The sequence below is a fragment of the Engystomops pustulosus genome, chromosome 1 (assembly GCF_040894005.1).
Source record: "Engystomops pustulosus chromosome 1, aEngPut4.maternal, whole genome shotgun sequence".
NCBI classification, from domain to species: Eukaryota; Metazoa; Chordata; class Amphibia; order Anura; family Leptodactylidae; genus Engystomops; species Engystomops pustulosus.
Window position 1 is genome coordinate 187,292,114 of NC_092411.1, and position 19,398 is coordinate 187,311,511.

Genomic DNA, 19,398 nt, shown 5'->3' on the forward strand with positions numbered 1-19,398 from the left:
ATCAAGCAGTAGGAAAGAGCTAAGGTTCATGGTATAATAGATTATGTTGGGAGCTGTGGACTAACATTGCATGCTAATGATTTCTTAGTTATCACAAATACTAAGTCCATTTTAATAATTTCCACTTTGTAAATCAAATATACTTTTTATCATTAAGTACTATATAGTATATATATATAGTGTCTAAATAATAATAATAAAAAACTCATGAGGGAGATGGGGGTATTGGGGGAAAGGTTTCAATTATTTTTATATGTTAAGTTTATGTCTAAAAATGGTATTTGGCTTTGTAAGTTATGTTATATTATGTTGTTATAAACTTTAATAAAGAGATTACAAAAGAAAAACAAACATCATTGTGTAACCCATAATGCAGGATGGTTTTCCTGCACAATTTTTCTCCAAAACAATGAATATGGTTTTTTCATTGTGTATTATAGGGACAGACCTTAAATTAGGGTATATATTGAAAATTGAAAGTGATCAGTGGGGGATGATAGTGTAACAATGATATATATGTACATGTCATTCTCTGGCATTAGAGGTATTTTGCAGGATTTATTCATTTAAAGGATTTTTTCAGGGAAAAATTAATCAATCAAAATTGGTTTATGTGGATAACATGGAAGACATTTTACCATAGTAGCTACAGATTGTGAGTAGCTGGGACCTGAAGGAGAAGGTGGGGACAGTGTTACAGAGGGGTAGGGACATCGCTATGTCAAAAGATCCGGGGCACAAGTCCCAAATCTTTTGGCCGGAGCCCCGGATCTCCCCGGATCAGCAATTCACTGGTCCCGCTGACCAGGGAGTTTTCCTCACTCTCATCCCTATCTGTGTCATCAGAACACAAGAAAGATATGAGTTGTGTAATGGTGCGCAGAGCAGGAGCAAGATAACTACATTGTGTCTCCTGCTTGGAGCAGCTTAAGACCGCAGCAGGAGACACAATGTGATGAAGTCAACGCTGATCGTCCTGCACAGAAGACTGAAAGCATACGGATGGAAGACAGGTGAGTAGCAGTGTATTTTGTTTTTGTTTATTATTAGACTGTGTGGGCATAATTATGGACTGGGGGAATTATTTTATAAAGGAGTCATTACTGTGCACTGGAACCAGGACTTTATAAAGGGGGAATTACGATGGACTCAAGGGGCATTACTTTATAAAGAGGGCAATACTATGGACTGGGGGCATTGCTTTATATAGGGGACATTACTGGGTACTGGGGGCATTTCTTTATAAAGGGGACATTACTGTGTACTGGGGGCATTATTTTATAAAGGGCACATTACTATGGACTGATGGCATTACTTTAAAAAAGGGACATTACTATGGACTGGGGGCGTTATTTTATAAAGGGGACATTACTAAGGACTGATGGCATTACTTTAAAAAAGGGACATTACTATGGGCTGGGGGCGTTATTTTATAAAGGGGACATTACTATGGACTGGGGGCATCATTTTATAAAGGGGACATTACTATGGACTTGGGGCGTTATTTTGTAAAGGGGACATTACTATGGACTGGGGGCATTATTTTATAAAGGGGACATTACTATGGACTGGGGGCATTATTTTATAAAAGGGGCATTACTGTGGGCTCAGGGTATTACTCCATAAAGGGGGCATTGCTGTGGGCTCAGGGCATTATTTTATAAAGGGAGCACCTCTAGGGACTGGAAGCATTAATTTACAAAAGGGTCATTACTGTGCACTGGAATCATTATAGACTAAATATAATATAGACTAAAGACATTACTTTATAAAAGGGACATTGCTATGGGCTGGGGGCATTACTCCATAAAGGGGGCATTATTGGGGGCTGCAGGCATTGTTTTATAAATGGGGAATTACTGTGGACTAGGAGCATTACTTTATAAAGGGGGCATTATTCTGGCCTGGAGGCATTACTTTATAGAGCAGCAACATGACACTGTTAGGAGACCAACATGAAAGGACAATGGGAAAAGGAAGAACATAAGATGTGTTTATAGTAAACTACACAGGTATGATGCGTTGCTGAAATAGCAGACATGGTGATACTGGGCCTGATGGAAAAGATAGAGGACAGGTACAATGCGAGAACAGATCACCTGTATGTACTGGATGGAATAGGTAGGGATTCTCTAGCTGTGTAGGTACAGTTTTTGCTGCAAGACCATTTGAGGGGGTTATGTCCACAGGAGTGGACACTTCAGAAATTATGGTACATATGCATTGGGGCCCGTGCCCCGGATCTTTTGCTACCCTAGCGACGCCCCTGGCAGAGGGGATAAAGAGCCGATGGGGGTGAGTTATTAAATATAGGGGATTGAGAGCTGATGATATATATATGTTTGTGTGTGTTTGGGGGGGTGTAAACTGAGGGAATGGGAAGCTGAGGGTTCGTAGGGGCCCTGGTAATTTAAGTGGTTGCGAGCTAATGGTGTGTAAGGGGGGACGTTTAATCTAGCAGGGCTCTTTGTATGCAGATGTAGCAGGGCTATCATTGTGCATGTTACTGCATTTAAAGAGATGTTTGTGTGACAACTTGGGGATTTTAATTGATGTGAAATATAATTTTTTCGTTCATTTTTGGTATCCAAATTTGAGGTGCATCTTATAGTAAGGTACATCTTTTAGTTCAAAAAAATAGGGTACATGTTTTAATCTAAAACTGAAAAAGCTACAAAAATACTTATGCAAAAACGGTATTAAAACAACAAATGTCCAGCTACACCAAAATTCTCCAGGCAATAATTACTTATTAGGGCATAAATGTTATATAAAACATAAACAATGAACAATATGTTTTATATAACATTAATGGTCTAATAAATAACCAAAAACATTTTATTGCCTGGAGAATTTTGGTGTAGCAGAACATTTGTTGTTTTTATTCAGTTTTTGTATATTGCCTATGATACCAAGGCTAGTCTTTTGCACCCAACTATCTCCCCATATTTGAACTGGTGAGCACTTCCACATCTTTTTCTTAAAATACTTATACAGTAATAATGGCAATATGGCATTTAGAGGGTATCTTTCCAAAAGATTTATATTTTTAAAATGATTAAAAAGTAACAAACTAATAAAATCATACTAATGAAATTATTATAAAATTATAAAAATACACTATGGGGATATTTGTCAGAAGTGGCAACCAATCAGAGCTCAGCTTTAATTTTATAAACAGCTGTGGGAAAATGAAAGCTGAGCTCTAATGGCAACTAGAACACTTTCTGCTCTCAGGCACTTCTCCACATATGTGTATTGTTCTATGTGCTACATTTGGAATTAAAATATCAAAATTTATAGTATTTTCAATGTTAACATTTTTTTAGTAATATACAGTACCTTGAACACATTTTGACAAGTCCCGTAAGTTAAAAACATAATGGGATTTTGCAGGAGTAGGGAGAAGATCAATGCTCATTCTATGGTAAATTTCTACTGCAGCATCCACAATATTGGTTGCACTCTGCTTTACAGCTGGAGGAAAATCCATCAAAAAGCCATTTAAGATTGCCTGGGTGAAGCAGAAGAACACACAGTCACTACATTTTATCATCCCTAAAGGAATTAGAGATTAGTGAAATAATAAAACTAATAAAAATATAAAATAAAAACTGACTTAAAAAAAAGTTCATATCGGATCTGAATCAAATGTGAATGTAATCGTTTTCATATACTCTTATTTTAGATGACTCCTCTAACAGCCCAATTTTGGGTTGTCTTTTGTAGAGGCTTTTGGCTTTTTTGTTTGTTTCTGCTTTAAATAATGTATGATGGTAAAATGGATATGGCATCTGTAGGTACAGATTGAAAAACAGGATGTTTGCAGCTCCGTCTGTCTGGCTATTTTTTCTCAAATATTTCAGTATAAACAATGAGCAACTCAAAACTGACCATCTGCTTCCAGGTAAACAAGGCAAGAAATAGTATGACTTTCTCCCCATCTTCTCATGAAGAGTGAATCTGACAAATCAGGTACTAAACTGAATATTTGATAATACTATATTATTATATAATTTATAAATTATTCATGCAAGCAAGAAGGCCAGATTAAGGTTGGTGGAGACCCCTGGGCATGAAATCTGGTGGGGCCCCCACTGAATGCAGCCCAGACAGTGGTAAACACTACTATTCTAAATTCTCATTAATATTCTAAACTTTTTTTTATTTACATGTTAGCCTAGCTGCTGGCCTAGCTGGCACAGTAGCAGTGGTGTTAGCGTGGCTGTTGGCCTGGCTGGTACAGTGGCAGTGGTACTGACTTCTAGACCCAGTCCCACACATCACTGCTTCTCTTAGGCTATATTCACACAGCCGTTGCCCGCCCGTACCGTAGCGGGCAACGGCAGTGCACGGGGAGAGGAGGAGGAGGTGAGCGCAGCTCACCCCCGCCCCTCTCCATAGCAACCTATGGCGCACGGCGCCGTATTACGGGAAAAGATAGGACAGGTCCTAGCTTTTTCCCGGGTATGGAACGGTATGGTGCCGCACGTGTGCGGCACCGTACCGCTCCCGTAGGGTGCCGTGCGCCCATTGCTGCCTATGGGGGACGTATATCGGCCGTATATACGTCGGCCGTATATACGTCCCCCATACGTTAGTGTGAATGCAGCCTTAGAGTTCTCTCTCCTCCTCTTATAGATCACTTGGAGGGTGGAGGGGGGCAGGCCGAGTGATCTGTGAGGAGGTAAACTTAACACTGATTTTCTAGAACTTGGCTGGCAATCACATCATCAAGTTCAAGGGGGTCAGGTGTCACTCTGCATACAGTGCAGCTCCTGAAGAGTGTGCTGCATGTTGAATGACATTTGGCGTGGCAGCACCACCAATGTGAGCTGCCTGTAGGACATTGCTGGTGGAGGCCGCCTTTTGAGTAAAGTGGTGGAGGCCCGGGGCATACACCCAGGAAGCCCTATCCACAATCCTCCCCTGAAGCAAAGGATAATGAAAAATGTTGTGTGCTAAGCATCTATTATATTCATATGTACAAAATGCATTTTCACGTTCCTCAATGAAGGGAAATGGCCAAACATCAGATTTAAAGTAAATCTACCATTTGGTTTCATGCATTATGAACCAAACATACCTTGAGAATACTGTAGCTACACTGATGCAGAAACATATCTTGTTTAATCCCAGAGCTGAGTGGTTTTGCTGAAAAAACAATTATAAAATTCCAGACCTTGGGAAAGCTGGGTTGCATGCTGCTTGCCAGTCATAAACACATTACACAGAGCTTCCTCAACTGTCCAGACAGGACTGATCAACATGAGCTGGATGACTTATGCACAGCAGCTGGGGGATGGTGCATCGATTGATTACTTCCTCCTACCAGGCAAAACACAGTGATTACATCATTTTCTAAAGCAGTTCTAACGGGGAAGCGCTGAGCCAGGCAAAGGAACGACAGAGCCTCATTATCCTGAATTTTATAATTCTCAAGGTATGTTTGGTTCATAATCATAATGCATGAAATCAAATGGTAAATTTCCTTTAAAGCGTTCTTGCTGCTTGTGAAAAATGGTCAGAATTTAAGACACACTCTTCTCTACTGTATTTTATGTATATCCAGCGTGTGCTTTATAGAAGCTTCGATCCGGCCCCCGACACTTTGCGCGCCAGCGCCGGGCCCTCGCGGCCTGCAACAGTCGGGCAGGAGCCTCCGTCCGTCCGGACAGGAAGCTCCTGCCCGTCACTGTATAGTGCTCGATGCGGCCGGAAACGGCCGCTCGAGCACTATAACTGGAGCGATGTGGCCGGAATACAACCCCGGCGCACATGCTCCATGAACTAGACTGCGCGGCCGCGCGATGACGTCATCACGCGGCCGCGCACCCCTTCCTGCCTGGACGCGGCAAGAAGATAGAAGACTTAGGTGAGTACAGGGTTTTTATTTTTTTATTAAAGGGCAGTAAAAAGATTGTGGCGACTGGGGGCTAGTATAGTTAGTTATGAGGGGCAGAATAAGAATAATTAATTATGAGGGGCAGAATAGGAAATAATTAATTATGAGGGGCAGCTTAGGAAATAATTAATTATAAGGGGCAGATTAGTAAATAATTAATTATGAGGGGTAGCATAGGAAATAATTAATTATGAGGGGCAGCATAGGAAATAATTAATTATGAGGGGCAGCATAGGAAATAATTAATTATGAGGGGCAGTATAGGAAATAATTAATTATAAGGGGCAGATTAGTAAATAATTAATTATAAGGGGTAGCATAGGAAATAATTAATTATAAGGGGCAGCATAGGAAATAATTAATTATAAGGGGCAGATTAGTAAATAATTAATTATGAGGAGCAGCATAGGAAATAATTAATGGTCCGGGTATAGGAAATAATTAATTATGAGGGGCAGTTTAGTAATTAATGGGGGGGGGGAGGCATATTCAATAATTAATGGAGAGAGGTCCCAGTATATTAATTAATTAATTGGGCCAATATATAAAATAGTTCACAAGGGGGTGCAGTACCGGTATATTAAATAATTAATTGAGGGGGGTGCCAGTGTATTATGGATGCGGTCACATGTACCGCTATTTATTTTTAGACTTTAGTCCGGCCCTCCAACGGTCTGAGGGGGACAGTGAGCGGCCCCCTATGTAAAAAGTTTGGGGACCCCTGTCTTACTCTATCTAGATCCACAATGGTACAATGGACCCATAACTAAAGGGGTTTTCCAGAACTATTGATATGGATCAACTGTCCCCCATCAATATCAAATAACTGGGGGCCTCCTGCTGATCGACTAAAAAGGCTGTGATATCCAACCTTTTCCTTGCATACCAAACAGAGCCATACATTGAATAGAAGCTGGGATTTAATTTGTACCTGGTACCAGGCTGATATGCAGCCTGGTCATGTCACCAATGGATGTGATGTTAATGATCTTTAAATGGTGTTCATCAAAGCACCACTGTCATCTAACCAACAGGTGTGTCATTTAAGAGGTCTGGTAAGGGGTACAAATTAGTTTTAGGGGTTAAGCTTTTGTCTGAACGATTAATAGGGCACAATGTTGACAAGACAAAATCTTTACCATTGGCATTCAGCAAGTACTTGCAACTGCCTACAGACCAAGCAAAGCAAATCTTACTGAACATAGTTGAGTTGGTTTAAATCACTACTAACTGTATCATCTTCTTCTGGTATTTATTGCCATATACATCAACTAAACCTCTTTCAATAAAACCAAGCAGGCTCAAAATGATCAGGACTATGGTAACTGATAATTTTCATGTCTACTGTCGCTGACCAATGTGAGGCTAGAGGCTCGATTTAGAAAAGTTTCAAGTAAGAGAACTGCCCTAAAATGTGTGCCATGTAATTACCCAAGATGCATTATGCATCTCCAATTCAGCTGTTCCCAATGCTCTTTTATGACGTTCCTGCTAATTATAAATTTGCTAAATTTGGATAAAATGTTTCTCTTTTGAATTAAGAAAATTAAATCCTACTGAAGCTTGTCCAAGGACATGAAACTGATGTATATCTTCTCCTTCTGATTGAAGAAGTCACTGACCTGAAAAATCTGTTTAAGGCTGTGCTCGGAGGGTGTTGGCAGGCACAACATGCTGAAGTGTCGTATAAAACGCGGAGTTACTGGATTCCGACCCCCACCTGGAGGAGCACAAGCAGCTGCAATAGTTACATCCTGAGGGAAAAGAAAATAACATCATGCACAATTTGAATCAAATAGAACAGTGAGAACCAGAACTAAGCAGCCAAAACTATGAAATGATACGCTCATTAGAATATAGCCACACAAAGCAAATACAATGAGAAGTATCCGCTCTGCACAATATTGTTCCAGCTGTGAAATCCATTGCCCGGAAAGAGAAAGTTACATTCGTTTGATTGGAGATAATATAAAATAAAGGCATCTTTACAAATAACAAGGAAGGGGAAGGATGCAGACAGAAAAATGTTTTTGTTTTTCTAATGGGATTGTACATGAATAGCGCAACCGATTGATGATTATTGGCTCTTACAGGGTACAAAGAAAACGGATTCAAAAGTCTGCTAAAGCTACAAACATATGTAAATAAAAAGTATTTGAAGTGTACATTAGGGGAATCTGTCAACAAGTTTGATCATACAAAGCTTGTTAGGTAGAGGTCCTAGAGCAGTGATGGCGAACCTTTTAGAAACTACAACCAAAAACAACTTATTTATCGCAAAGTGCCAATAAAGCTATTTAAGAAGTAAATTATTATTCCTTCCTCTGTTATAACATTTATGATATTGGCCTCTTAAGGACACCAATACAGTTGAAATAAGAAGGTCAATTTTGGAATCCTCCTGTACCGGAATAGCGTCAGCAGGACCTCCACAAATAATCCGATCCTTTCCACACTTTCTCACTCTTTTTGCAGTCCCAAGGATGTATTGTGTTAGAATAGCACTGAGAGCAGCATATCTTGAGTTGCTTGAGACTGCAGAAAAATTCTTTGAGTCCTGTGTGCTGATCTTGGGTGTCCATAGAGAGGGCTCTGAGTGTCACCTCTGGCACCCTTGCCATAGGTTTGCCACCACTTTCCTAGAGATCTAAGTAACTATACTAGATATGTCAGGATATTGGGGTTTCATAGAAAAAATAATTCTTACCAAAAGCAAGCAATTTCCAGCTTGAATATTTCCACCTAAAGGGAACCTGTCAGTTCCCTGGTTACAAACAGTATGGCCTGGTAGGTAAAGTGCACTCACCTCACTTGAGAAAAGTCATGACCCAAATTCTTATTATATAATATATACATATATATATATATATATATATATATATATATATATATATATACGTAATTGAGCATTTTGCTGTTTCATTGAGAAACAATGAACATTGCAACCTGTCCTGCCAGGTTGCAATGGCAGCTCCAACAATCTAGTATTGAGTGAGAGTGCCCTGCTGCCTCGAAAACACTGTGAGAGTCCACTGAACCTAACAGCCGCTCTTGTCGTACACCAAAATGATTACTTGCATATAAATACAACTTTTCTGAATTCAGGCCACATATTTTCTCAAAAAATGTTTGCTGATAATGCATTCTTAATATGTGTTGGGGAGCTGAAAGGTTCCCTTTAAGGGTAGAGAATGCATGAAATTATCTGTGGCTATGGGCAAATAGTTCTATATGTAAAATATAAACGAGTAGCCCATGTGTTCATTATCTTTAGTAAATTAGAATAAGGTATGCTAGGTTGGTTGAAGGGATTTGGGAAAGTACAGGTCCCAGAGCTGCTCCAGTCATGATTAATAGTACATGTTGACCAGCAATAAATTACCATATTGAAGGGTCAACGCAATGCAATCTGTAGCTATGAGAATACATTATTCTGTGTAATTACCACTGTTAAAGTCTGAAATAATAAGGATTAGGTGTATGTATTAGCAATACAGAACATGCAATGGTTGGTGAAATAAAGAGAAATGAAGAGCCATGCACGCAGAAGTCAATAAACATTAGGAGACAGATATTTTTATGAATATATATTCTGAATAGAATAACCTCAATTGCTTGTACATGTATTTATAATATGTTTGCGCCAGTTTTGTTTCATGGCTGTATTGTGCGTTCTGGATCCAAATCAGACTGTACACCACATAAATGTCAAAAAATAAAAAAACGTAGTGCAGTTTGCCTCACTATCAATAAATCTGGTGCAGTGTCTTGTTGGAAGGTGAACCTTAGGCCCAGTCTGAGGTCCAGAGCACTCTGGAAGAGGTTTTCATCCAGATATCTCTGTACTTGGCTGCATTCACCTTTCCTTCAATTGCAACCAGTCCTCCTGTCCCTGCAGCTGAAAAACACCCCAAGTAGCATGATGCTTCCACCACCGTGTGTCACTGTTGGGATTCTATTTAGCAGTTGATGAGCGTGTCTGGTTTTCTTCACACATATTTCTTAACATTAACACCAAAAAGTACAATTTTCATCTCAGCAGAGAAGATAATCTTATTTCTCATAGTCTGGTAGTCCTTCATGTGTTTTTTGCAAACTATTTGCAGGTTTCCATTTGTCTTGCACTGAGGAGAGGCTTCTTTCAGCACAATCTGCCATGAAGCCATGCCTGGAACTTTCTCCCATCCCCCTACTGCATCTCTGGAGCTCAGTCACAGTGATCTTTACCTCTCTCACCAAGGCACTTCTCCCACTATTGCTTAGTTTGGCTGGACAGTCAGGTCTAGGAAGAGTTGTGGTCATCCCAAACATTTTCCATTTAAGGAATATGGAGGCCATTGTGCTCTTATGAACCTTGAGTGCTGAAAAACTTCATTTATAACCTTGGCCAGATCTGTGCCTTGCCATAATTCTGTCTCTGAGTTCCTCGGGCAGTTCCTCATGATTCTCATGTGCTCTGACATGCACTGTTAGCTGTGAGGTCTTATATAGACACACGCCTTTCCTAATCAAGTCCAATCAGTTTTATTAAACAGAGCTGGACCACAATGAAATAGAATAGAAGTATAATAATTTCAAAGAGGATCAGGAGGAAATGGACAGCATGTAAGTTAAATATGAGTATCACAGAAAAGGGTCTGAATACTTATGACCATGTGATATTTCAGTTTTTTTGTTTAAGAAATTAGCAAAATGTCTAAATTTCAGCTTTTTCTGTTAACTAATTAATGAGCAAAAATAAGATTTTTTTTTTTATCTAACAACTTTGCTGCAATGAAAGAAACAAAGAGTGAAACATTCTGGATATTTTCTGCGCCCTATGTGTAAGATAATGCTTTACACATAGTTCAATTGTCACTTAAGGTCACTAGACAGGGTCAACACAATTTTCCAAATATAAAAATGATCTGAGTTCAATACGAGGCATTAATATGGGACATCCTTGAGGTTGTTTTTTTTTCCAATAGAATCATCCAGGTTCAATTGATTCATGACCTTGAAAGATAAATGTGTCATTCACCAATGTTGCTAGTCTCATGTATGACATTTCATCAATTGTCTATATTTACTAAAGAACCAATTTAATTTTTGTCCCCTGCTCATTGAGGACCTGCATTAATAAATCCTTAATGATGAGGCCAAAAAAGGCTTTAATGACATGTAATAATGGTTTAAACTCCAGCACTTTATTTATTGGGGAGTAACTGTAAAAGTTTTAACTATTCTTATGCATCACAAAAAACTGCATAAAATTAAAAATTTTAAACTTTTAAAGTTAACTCAAAATGACTATTATAATCAGGTAATAGGTGATGGCAATTTTTTTTATGGAGTTGGCAGGGATTTTTTACAAATTTATTGGGAAATATGATATCTATTTATGAATATGCTTTTCACTTTATGAACCACTTCTGAGGGGCATTATATTTTTTCATAAAAGATAAGAGCCTCAGTTACAAATAAGAACCCCATGTAAGGGCAAATACAAGGGCGGTTCAATAAGTACCTGTGTTTGACGACAGAGGGCATTCCTGAGGGAAGTTGGTGTTATCGTCGTGTGCTGCCATCTATCAAACGACGGCAAAACTAATTGCAGACTGATTGATTGGTTAGTTTGGATTTGGCAGCCGTTTGAGTAAAACGTGATTTATGATTCTGGCGAAGATGGAAAAAGAGCAGTATCGTTCGGACATTCGCTTTTTGTTTTTGGGTGGTAAAAAATGTGAGGATATAAAAGTTGGATGCTGTTTATGGGGACACTTCTCCATCTATGACCACAGTTAGATATTGGTTCAACGAATTTAAACGTGGGCGAACATCCGTCTTTTGATGAGGAGCAACCAGTACGCCTGGCACACGGGTTACTGAGGAAATCATTCAAAAAGTCCACAACATGATACTCGCTGATCAACGAATGAGACATGGCCGCATTTGTTGAAAAAGAAGGTGCTGCTTCACCATGATAACACACAAGCACATTCATCAGGAGTTTTCGCTGCCAAACTGCATGAATTGCTTTACTTCTAAACATTGCTTGAATGTAAGGGATTTTACAAAGTTATGACACGTCCACTTATAACTTAGTGAAAAAGACCCACTCTGCACCTCTATATGTTTCTGATTATAAACACAGCAATGCAGAGTGTTTTTTTAAATATAAATTTATGCAGAAAACAATCATGGTATGGTCTAATGCAGGGGTAGGGAACCTATGGCTCGGGAGCCAGATGTGGCTCTTTTGTTGGCTGCATCTGGCTCTCAGACTGATCTTTAATAAACAGTGATGGCTGCTGCGTGTCTCTTAGACTGATCACAGGCAGCTGTTACCGCTGCCTACGTCCTTTGTACGACCCATCGCAGCCATTGTCTAAACCTGGGTCAAAGAAAAGTGTGTGGGAGCGATGAGGAGCTGCCTGCAGGGAGCGCTAGTAAGTGAATTTTTTATTTTTTTGCTGTGACTACCTATCTACTAGGGGGCTTGTGCTGTGGCTACCTATCTACTAGGAGTATGTGCTGGGTGTCAGGATTTCGAGTAATGAACCCCCTGGACCACCGTGGACAATGATGTAAGCAGACACATGGGACTGGGATCTAAGTGGCACCCGGTCTTCACCAGAGCCCGCCACAAAGCAGGATGGTCTTGCTGCAGCATGGTACCACCAGGTCGTTCCACAGGCACGACTTGTCACGGTGGCAGTCTTGTGGTCAGGAACAGGATCACTAGGCAGGTCAGGAACAGGCAAATGGTCAAGGACGGTGGTAATGATGCGAGGTGGGGAACGGAGCAAGAGGTCAGGGCTGGCACGGACAGAGCAGAATCAGGAACAGGTCTGGGGTCACAACAGGAGGTCAACAATTGGAAAGAAACACTGCGCAAAGCTGCCTCATAGGTATGAAGCACTAAGATCCGACGGGGAATGCTGGGAGCCGCCAGTCTTTATAGGAACACGGGAAGTGGGTAGCGCCAATCAGCGGCGTGCTGCCCTTAAAATCTGCCGTCGCGCGCGTTGGCCAGGTGGGATGGGAGCAGGAAAGTGGAGAGGTAAGTGAGCTCAGAAAGGGGCACCACCACGGACAGGGGCACGGGTGTGCCTGCGATCCGAGGCGTAGATCGCAGAGGCACCCGTGACACAGGGACTACCTATCTACTTGAGTGCATGTGCATATTGTACGGCTCTTAAGGTATAAAATTTTAAAATATGTGGCGTTCACGGCTCTCTCAGCCAAAAAGGTTCCTGACCCCTGGTCTAATGCATATGCCAATTAATAAAGGAACATATAGCAGGATGAAAAGTATCTATGGTTCTGTAATAAGGAATATATATACCAATACTTAACTGTAATATGCAGTGCTACCCTCCAATGTTACCCATTCTGCCATTTTTGTTTATGTGGCTGCAGGCATGATGTCTCTGTCTATCAATGTGACTACTGAAGGAATTAATTATTTCAGCAATAAAGTATCATAAACCAGTGAGAAAAACTTTACAAATGCTATTACTCTCCAATTTGAATTGTTGGCTAATTACTCACATTTTTTACAGTGTTATCTGCATTGTGAGAACAGACTCAGAGATATCCAAGGACCAAAATCTCATATAAACTTCCAATGTAACTTCCAATGTAACCTTTAAAAAGATGGAGTTATAAATTTCAATACCTGAACTTCTTTCCAAAACATTTTTTCTCGGTCATAAAAGCCTTTAAAATCTTGATACTGACGCAATAATTCAATGGGAGGTTGAGATCCATATCTATCCAGTTTGGGCATATTTAAATCATCAACAAATATGATGACTCTCTTGTTACCAGGAGCACCTGTGTGAATACAGATCACATAAAGTTAGGTACAGATCGACCCTTGGCTTTGTGAAACAATCTGTTCTTTGAAGGCTACACAAATAAGCATATTTAAAATAGATAAAACATCAAGCATTCTCCCTCCCCATGAACTGTAACTCATGCTATAACAGTTCTTACATACTGTAAAATGGCTAAAAGTTTTAGCCACTGCTTTTTTCTATAGCAAAATTAATGTTATTTACACATTTGGACTTTAATTTACCTAGAAATATTAGAGCAGTAATAATGTAAGTGTGTGTGTGTGTGTGCAGCTCTCTAAAAAAAAGCCTGTACTGTAGCACCATCAGGTGGCCAACAATTATACAACCGACTATTATAGCCACAACTATTTTTACTGCAATTATTGAACTTTTAATAGTAAATGTCTTGTTATTGGCGTTAGATGTAAAAGTTTTAGAAAAGGGCATTTCTCTGCATAAGTTACATACATTTCTCCCTGTAATGACACACAGTATGATCCTGCTGGGCTGCACTGACTGTCATATACAGATGGTGACACAGCATTAGCAATAGTGGTGGATCGACGGGCTACAAATTTATGTACGGATTGCAAGATTGTATGAAGTTGGTTGTCATAAGTTATCATAGGTAAGTATCTTTTGATGTTAATTACAGTATAATAATCCCGATATAGATTGTAATCCTACAATCCTGATGTAGAAAATGTAACTATTTTAGGGCATTGTGTTCTCTTATGTTGTTGTGCAAGCAATTGTTCTCTAACTTTATTGGCTGCAATATTTGCTGCTCTCTTTAGTGTATTAGGATCATATCCACTATACTTTAAAAGTTCTGAAATCACTTAAAGGGGTATTCTCGTCTGGGCATTTACGTTCAGTTTCCTAAATCTGCCATATATAAACATTTCTTCAATTAGATGTTATTAAAGAAATGTTCCAGAGTGAAAATAATTTTTCATAAATGTAGTAATATGGTCCCTTAGAAACAAGACTGTGTCCTTGGATACGGCCACCTCTGCTGGAGTGATTCCACAAGGAAACAAAAAGTTTCTGAATATTAAATGTCCGAGGAGTTACTGCATGTCCCACAGCCATCCTGTACACTGAATCCTGTGCGCTGAATGAACGCTGAATCCAGGTAGTCAGACAGGGCTCATTAGTGCATGTCTGGCCACCACTGAGGTGGTCGTATCCAAAGAAGCTATCTCGTTTCTAAGGGACAACATGGTGACATTTATGAGAAATTATCTTCACACAGGAATATTTTTTTTAATAACATCCAATTGTAGAAATGTTTACATATGGCAAATGAGTTTAATTAAATGTGAATGCCCAGATGGGAATACCCCTTTAAATTTCTACCTCAAGGATGGTGCAATCACTGCAACTCCGATGTGCCAGAAATAACTCTCCAGCTGGGATGTTGCGTATTGTTGCTGGACAGAGCAGTTTCTACTGGCAAGTCGGAAGTAAGTCGAAAAATGTAATTTGATGTTTCTAAACTGTATATGTGAACTATAATTCACAGTCATTCTCGTTCATGTATGATACAAAAGGTTCTATATACAGTGCGGATCCCTGGGAGATTATTAGAGTGTTATCTATGTTTCCTCCATACCAGCGTATCTGGATGGTATAGGAGTTGTCCAGATTGTATATGAACCTTTCCTCCCACCAGTGGAGGACACCTTTCTGTGTACTGTCTCATCCACCTCCTAAGGAGGCTCAGGTTTCTCTTTGTGACCATCCCCCCCCTCCCCCCACACACACACACAATAAAAAATATCTCAAATTATGGTTACGCTTTAAATAAAACCTTGTAAATCCAACCTTATTATTATGTGTTATGTGTCTCAAGTTCTGCTTGGATAGGAAATAAATTAGGTTTTTATAACAAACCATTATGGATGGAAAACTGCATGAAGTGGTGAACTGCTAGTGGGCATTTACACATGTAGAAAATGTATTAGTACTATAGAGTGTTCAAAGAAATATATTTCTAGATGTATAATTTATTTATTATTTAGGGTTGTCAAAAATTCCATATATTTTGTTGGTCGCAAAAAAGCTAAAGCTTACATACCCAGAATGGTTTTTCGCTTCTTTTCCAATTTTGACTCTATTATTTCTTGTGTTCGTGCTGAGGATGTCTGTGCTGAAAAGTTTATATACACAGAAACATAGCCCGCTTCTTCTTGTATTCTGTTTAGCAATCCTCGAGCTACTACAGACTGAATAGGTACAAGAGATTTATATACAGTAAATGATTTTAATCCAGGGGAATCACTTATTGTCTTATGAAAAAGTCATATGGGACATTTACCATGTAAATATTTTGTCCACAGCTTTTGAAGCTTCTTTAATGTGAACCTAATTTAAGCTCAATTTACTAACAAACATGAAATAAGACTGTTTATAGTCTCAAATGTCCCCTGGAGTTACATGTTGGTCCATGCAGTTACCTACAGCCACAGGTTTTAGATTTTCTGATAAATCAGAATAGCAAAACATACATAGAAAAATGGTGTAGCAGTAGGGTCTGGTTCACATCTATGGTTCTTATTTCCATTGGGCTGTCCCATTAAAAAAGCACAACAATGAAGATAGTGGACTGCTGGATTTGTAAAATGATAGACATCCCATAAGATCGTATTGACTATAATGGGGTCCATTGGGCTACACATTGTCATTTTGACAGATGAAGAAATCCTGTGTCCTAATGATGTCTTTGACATAGTAGTCCTAAAAGTTCATAATGCTAATAGACCATCTCTAGTTTTGGTTTACAAATACTAATAAACAATCATGACCCAATACTGTGAACATGACTACATTGTGGTAAGTTAGAATGATAATTTACCATATGGATTTACATAAAACACTATATTAATACAGAGACAAGACAATCATGTGCCCTTGCACAGGCCTAAGGACTAAAACTATTGCTTTGTGTTATCCGCCATTGCTTATTTTAGCAGCAGGGATATTGCATTTGCCAAATTTATCAGTTGCAAGGAAATGGTAGTTTCACACTACCTCAGTTGTGCGGACATTTCCACAGCTGGTAGCCTCTGCAGTGGATCTTTAGTAATGGGATATGATATTGATATAATGTTATACCTTTTTTCCATTTCTAACAGTATTAACAAATTATCTTGAACAGTATATGCACCCACCTTGCCAACACCTGTGATGCCAGTAAACAGCACAGAATGTTTTACAGCTAGGAGCTTTTCCATGAGGTATCCATAGCGCACTGTATCAGTTGTCGGAACCAGCATTTCAAAAAATGGCACACTGCTATTATACTTAAAGGAAGGTATAATTCTCTCCCACGGATCCAGGCGCTTTGTGTCATAATCCATATAGACACTCCATAGGTCACCAGAGGTTGGGAGCTAGAGGACAACAAAGACAAACGAAAATATGCCTGCTCAACAAACAGAAAAATATATTTCTCCTATAAATATATAAATTATTATAGTTTTCTGCACTTTTGACACAGGAATATGCCTTGCTTCAATTCAGGGAATGATTTTATCTGTAGATTGAGAAATAGTGACACCTAGTGGCCTATTTGGAATACATACGTTAACATGGAAATCTATAAAATTCAACTTGCCTACATTCAGTTCTATACATATGACTAAAGGGATCATCCTCCAACTCTTACCTTGGCTTCAGGGTTATCTTCAAACTGATGTCTGACAAAGGTATCAAAAGCATCCCAATGATTTTCTGTCAGATTACCACCAACAGACCAGACATAGCAAAAGACAAAAGTCTGGCAAACAATACTATTTAGTTTTGACTGCTCCTGTAAAAATCATAATAAAAGTAATAATGATAAAGAATATGCTAAAAGCATTACGCAGATATTACAAATTGTCAAATAATTTGGGTTATAAAGTTTCATGCCAGATATACTAAGAGACTCTGGCCTAAGTATATCTAGTGCACAGCCACTTGCCTGGAATAATTCTATGCCAGACCCAGCACCAGCAGGGAGAATCATAGATGGATCACAAGGCCCTGCACCAGGAATTGAAATATTTTTATGGCTTTTACACCAGTACAAGCCATGGTAAATTCCCTAGTGCTTTGAAGAATGAAAGCTGTGCTTTTGTCTGCTGTACTATTGTAACAAAGACATTGTTACATTGATAGAGATGTATCACTCTATCTACAGCAAAACACTAGAGTAATTTGCACTTAAATTTGCCATTTGCCACATTTATTAAAGGTCTTAGACCATTGTAGGCTGTATTCCAACTCCTCCGTAAAAGGGATCTGGTTATATAAGGGAGCGTGACCAGACAGAAAATAGCCCATGTGCTAGAAAATTCAATATTGAGGTGCAGCTCACCAGTCTTATACTGCACCAGATTAATCATCCAGCATCAAGTACAATGATCATTCTGGCACAGCTAAAGGTCTACTCTACACTGGCCCTAAAGACCAACACATTTGTTCATTTCCTGCACTATTTGTATTTACCAAATCTCCTTAACAACTTACAAACTCCATTCAAATTGCATAACTGCCACACATTTTTAGAGTCAAATTTCACTTATATAAGCACAAAAACTTTTCTTTCAGAATTTTGACCAAAACTGGGACATTCTTAGGTCATAAATGTCCCAATTTAGTAAAAACAAATTTTGATAATTCCTATAAGCAACATATAATAAAATAAACTACACAAATTGGAAAAAAAAAACCTGTTTCGCTAAAAATTAACTTAAGATTAAAAGAATACTGAATATCTATCCATTAAATACACAACGGTAATCACACTTTTGTATCTTATATAATATTCAAGGAGGCATTAGCCATTAGCATATGTACCATTTTTAAGTCAGGACCTCCTTTTCCAAGCAGCAGTGATTCAAGCAGACAGCAAAGTGTTGTTACTTTACTCATATCCACTTGAGAGATAGCTTGAGTGCATTTTCTGGTGACAAATTTGAGGCCATCTTCAACATAGCGCTCAAACAAATCCAAAATATACTGCTTCATTTCATCAGACAGCTGCAAGTAAGAAAAACATAAATAAAAAATGAGGACAGGCATTGGGAAATATATGTCTACAATGGCTGGCAGGAAAATCCAGGTAAAAGCAGAAAGACAACCTCTCAGGACAACCTCTGTGTTACCCCTATTTTCCCAATGGTTATATGGAGGCCAGCAAGTTATACCCTAATAAAACTTATACATGAACACAATGGATTTACAGTGGCTTGAAAAAGTATTTGGTCCCCTTGAACTTTTCTACCTTTTGTCACATTTCAGGCTTCAAACATAAAGATATAAAATTGTAATTTTTTGGTGAAGAATTAACAACAAGTGGGACATCATTGTGAAGTGGAACCAAATTCATTGGATAATATAAACTTTTGTAAAAGATAATAAACTGAAAATTGTGGTGTATTATTCGTCCCCTTTACTTTCAGTGCAGCAAACTTACTCCGGAAGTTCAGTGAGGGTGCGGTCACAAGTTCAGTTTTTCATGTACTGCATCTAAAAAACTGAAAGTTGTCCTAAATGACTGATGGTGATTAATATAATCCACCTGTGTGTAATCAAATAATCAAAGTGTTGCTGATGTCTGGGTCTCTCACATGTGTATAGCAGAACACGTCAGGTACTTGTGTAGCTGATGTCTGTGTC

General features: G+C 38.9%; 1 protein-coding gene across 1 annotated transcript in view; it reads right to left on the reverse strand.

Annotated features, from left to right (window-relative positions):
- DNAH6 (dynein axonemal heavy chain 6) overlaps window positions 1-19,398 on the reverse strand; it is a 192,235-nt gene that overhangs the window by 101,533 nt on the left and 71,304 nt on the right. Inside the window, exons 36-42 of the mRNA XM_072115444.1 lie at window positions 18,577-18,759; window positions 17,402-17,545; window positions 16,905-17,126; window positions 15,812-15,959; window positions 13,566-13,723; window positions 7,528-7,659; window positions 3,343-3,514 (exon numbers count right to left, since the gene is read on the reverse strand). Coding sequence (XP_071971545.1) covers window positions 3,343-3,514; window positions 7,528-7,659; window positions 13,566-13,723; window positions 15,812-15,959; window positions 16,905-17,126; window positions 17,402-17,545; window positions 18,577-18,759 — 1,159 coding nt within the window. The remainder of the gene's footprint in view (window positions 1-3,342; window positions 3,515-7,527; window positions 7,660-13,565; window positions 13,724-15,811; window positions 15,960-16,904; window positions 17,127-17,401; window positions 17,546-18,576; window positions 18,760-19,398) is intronic.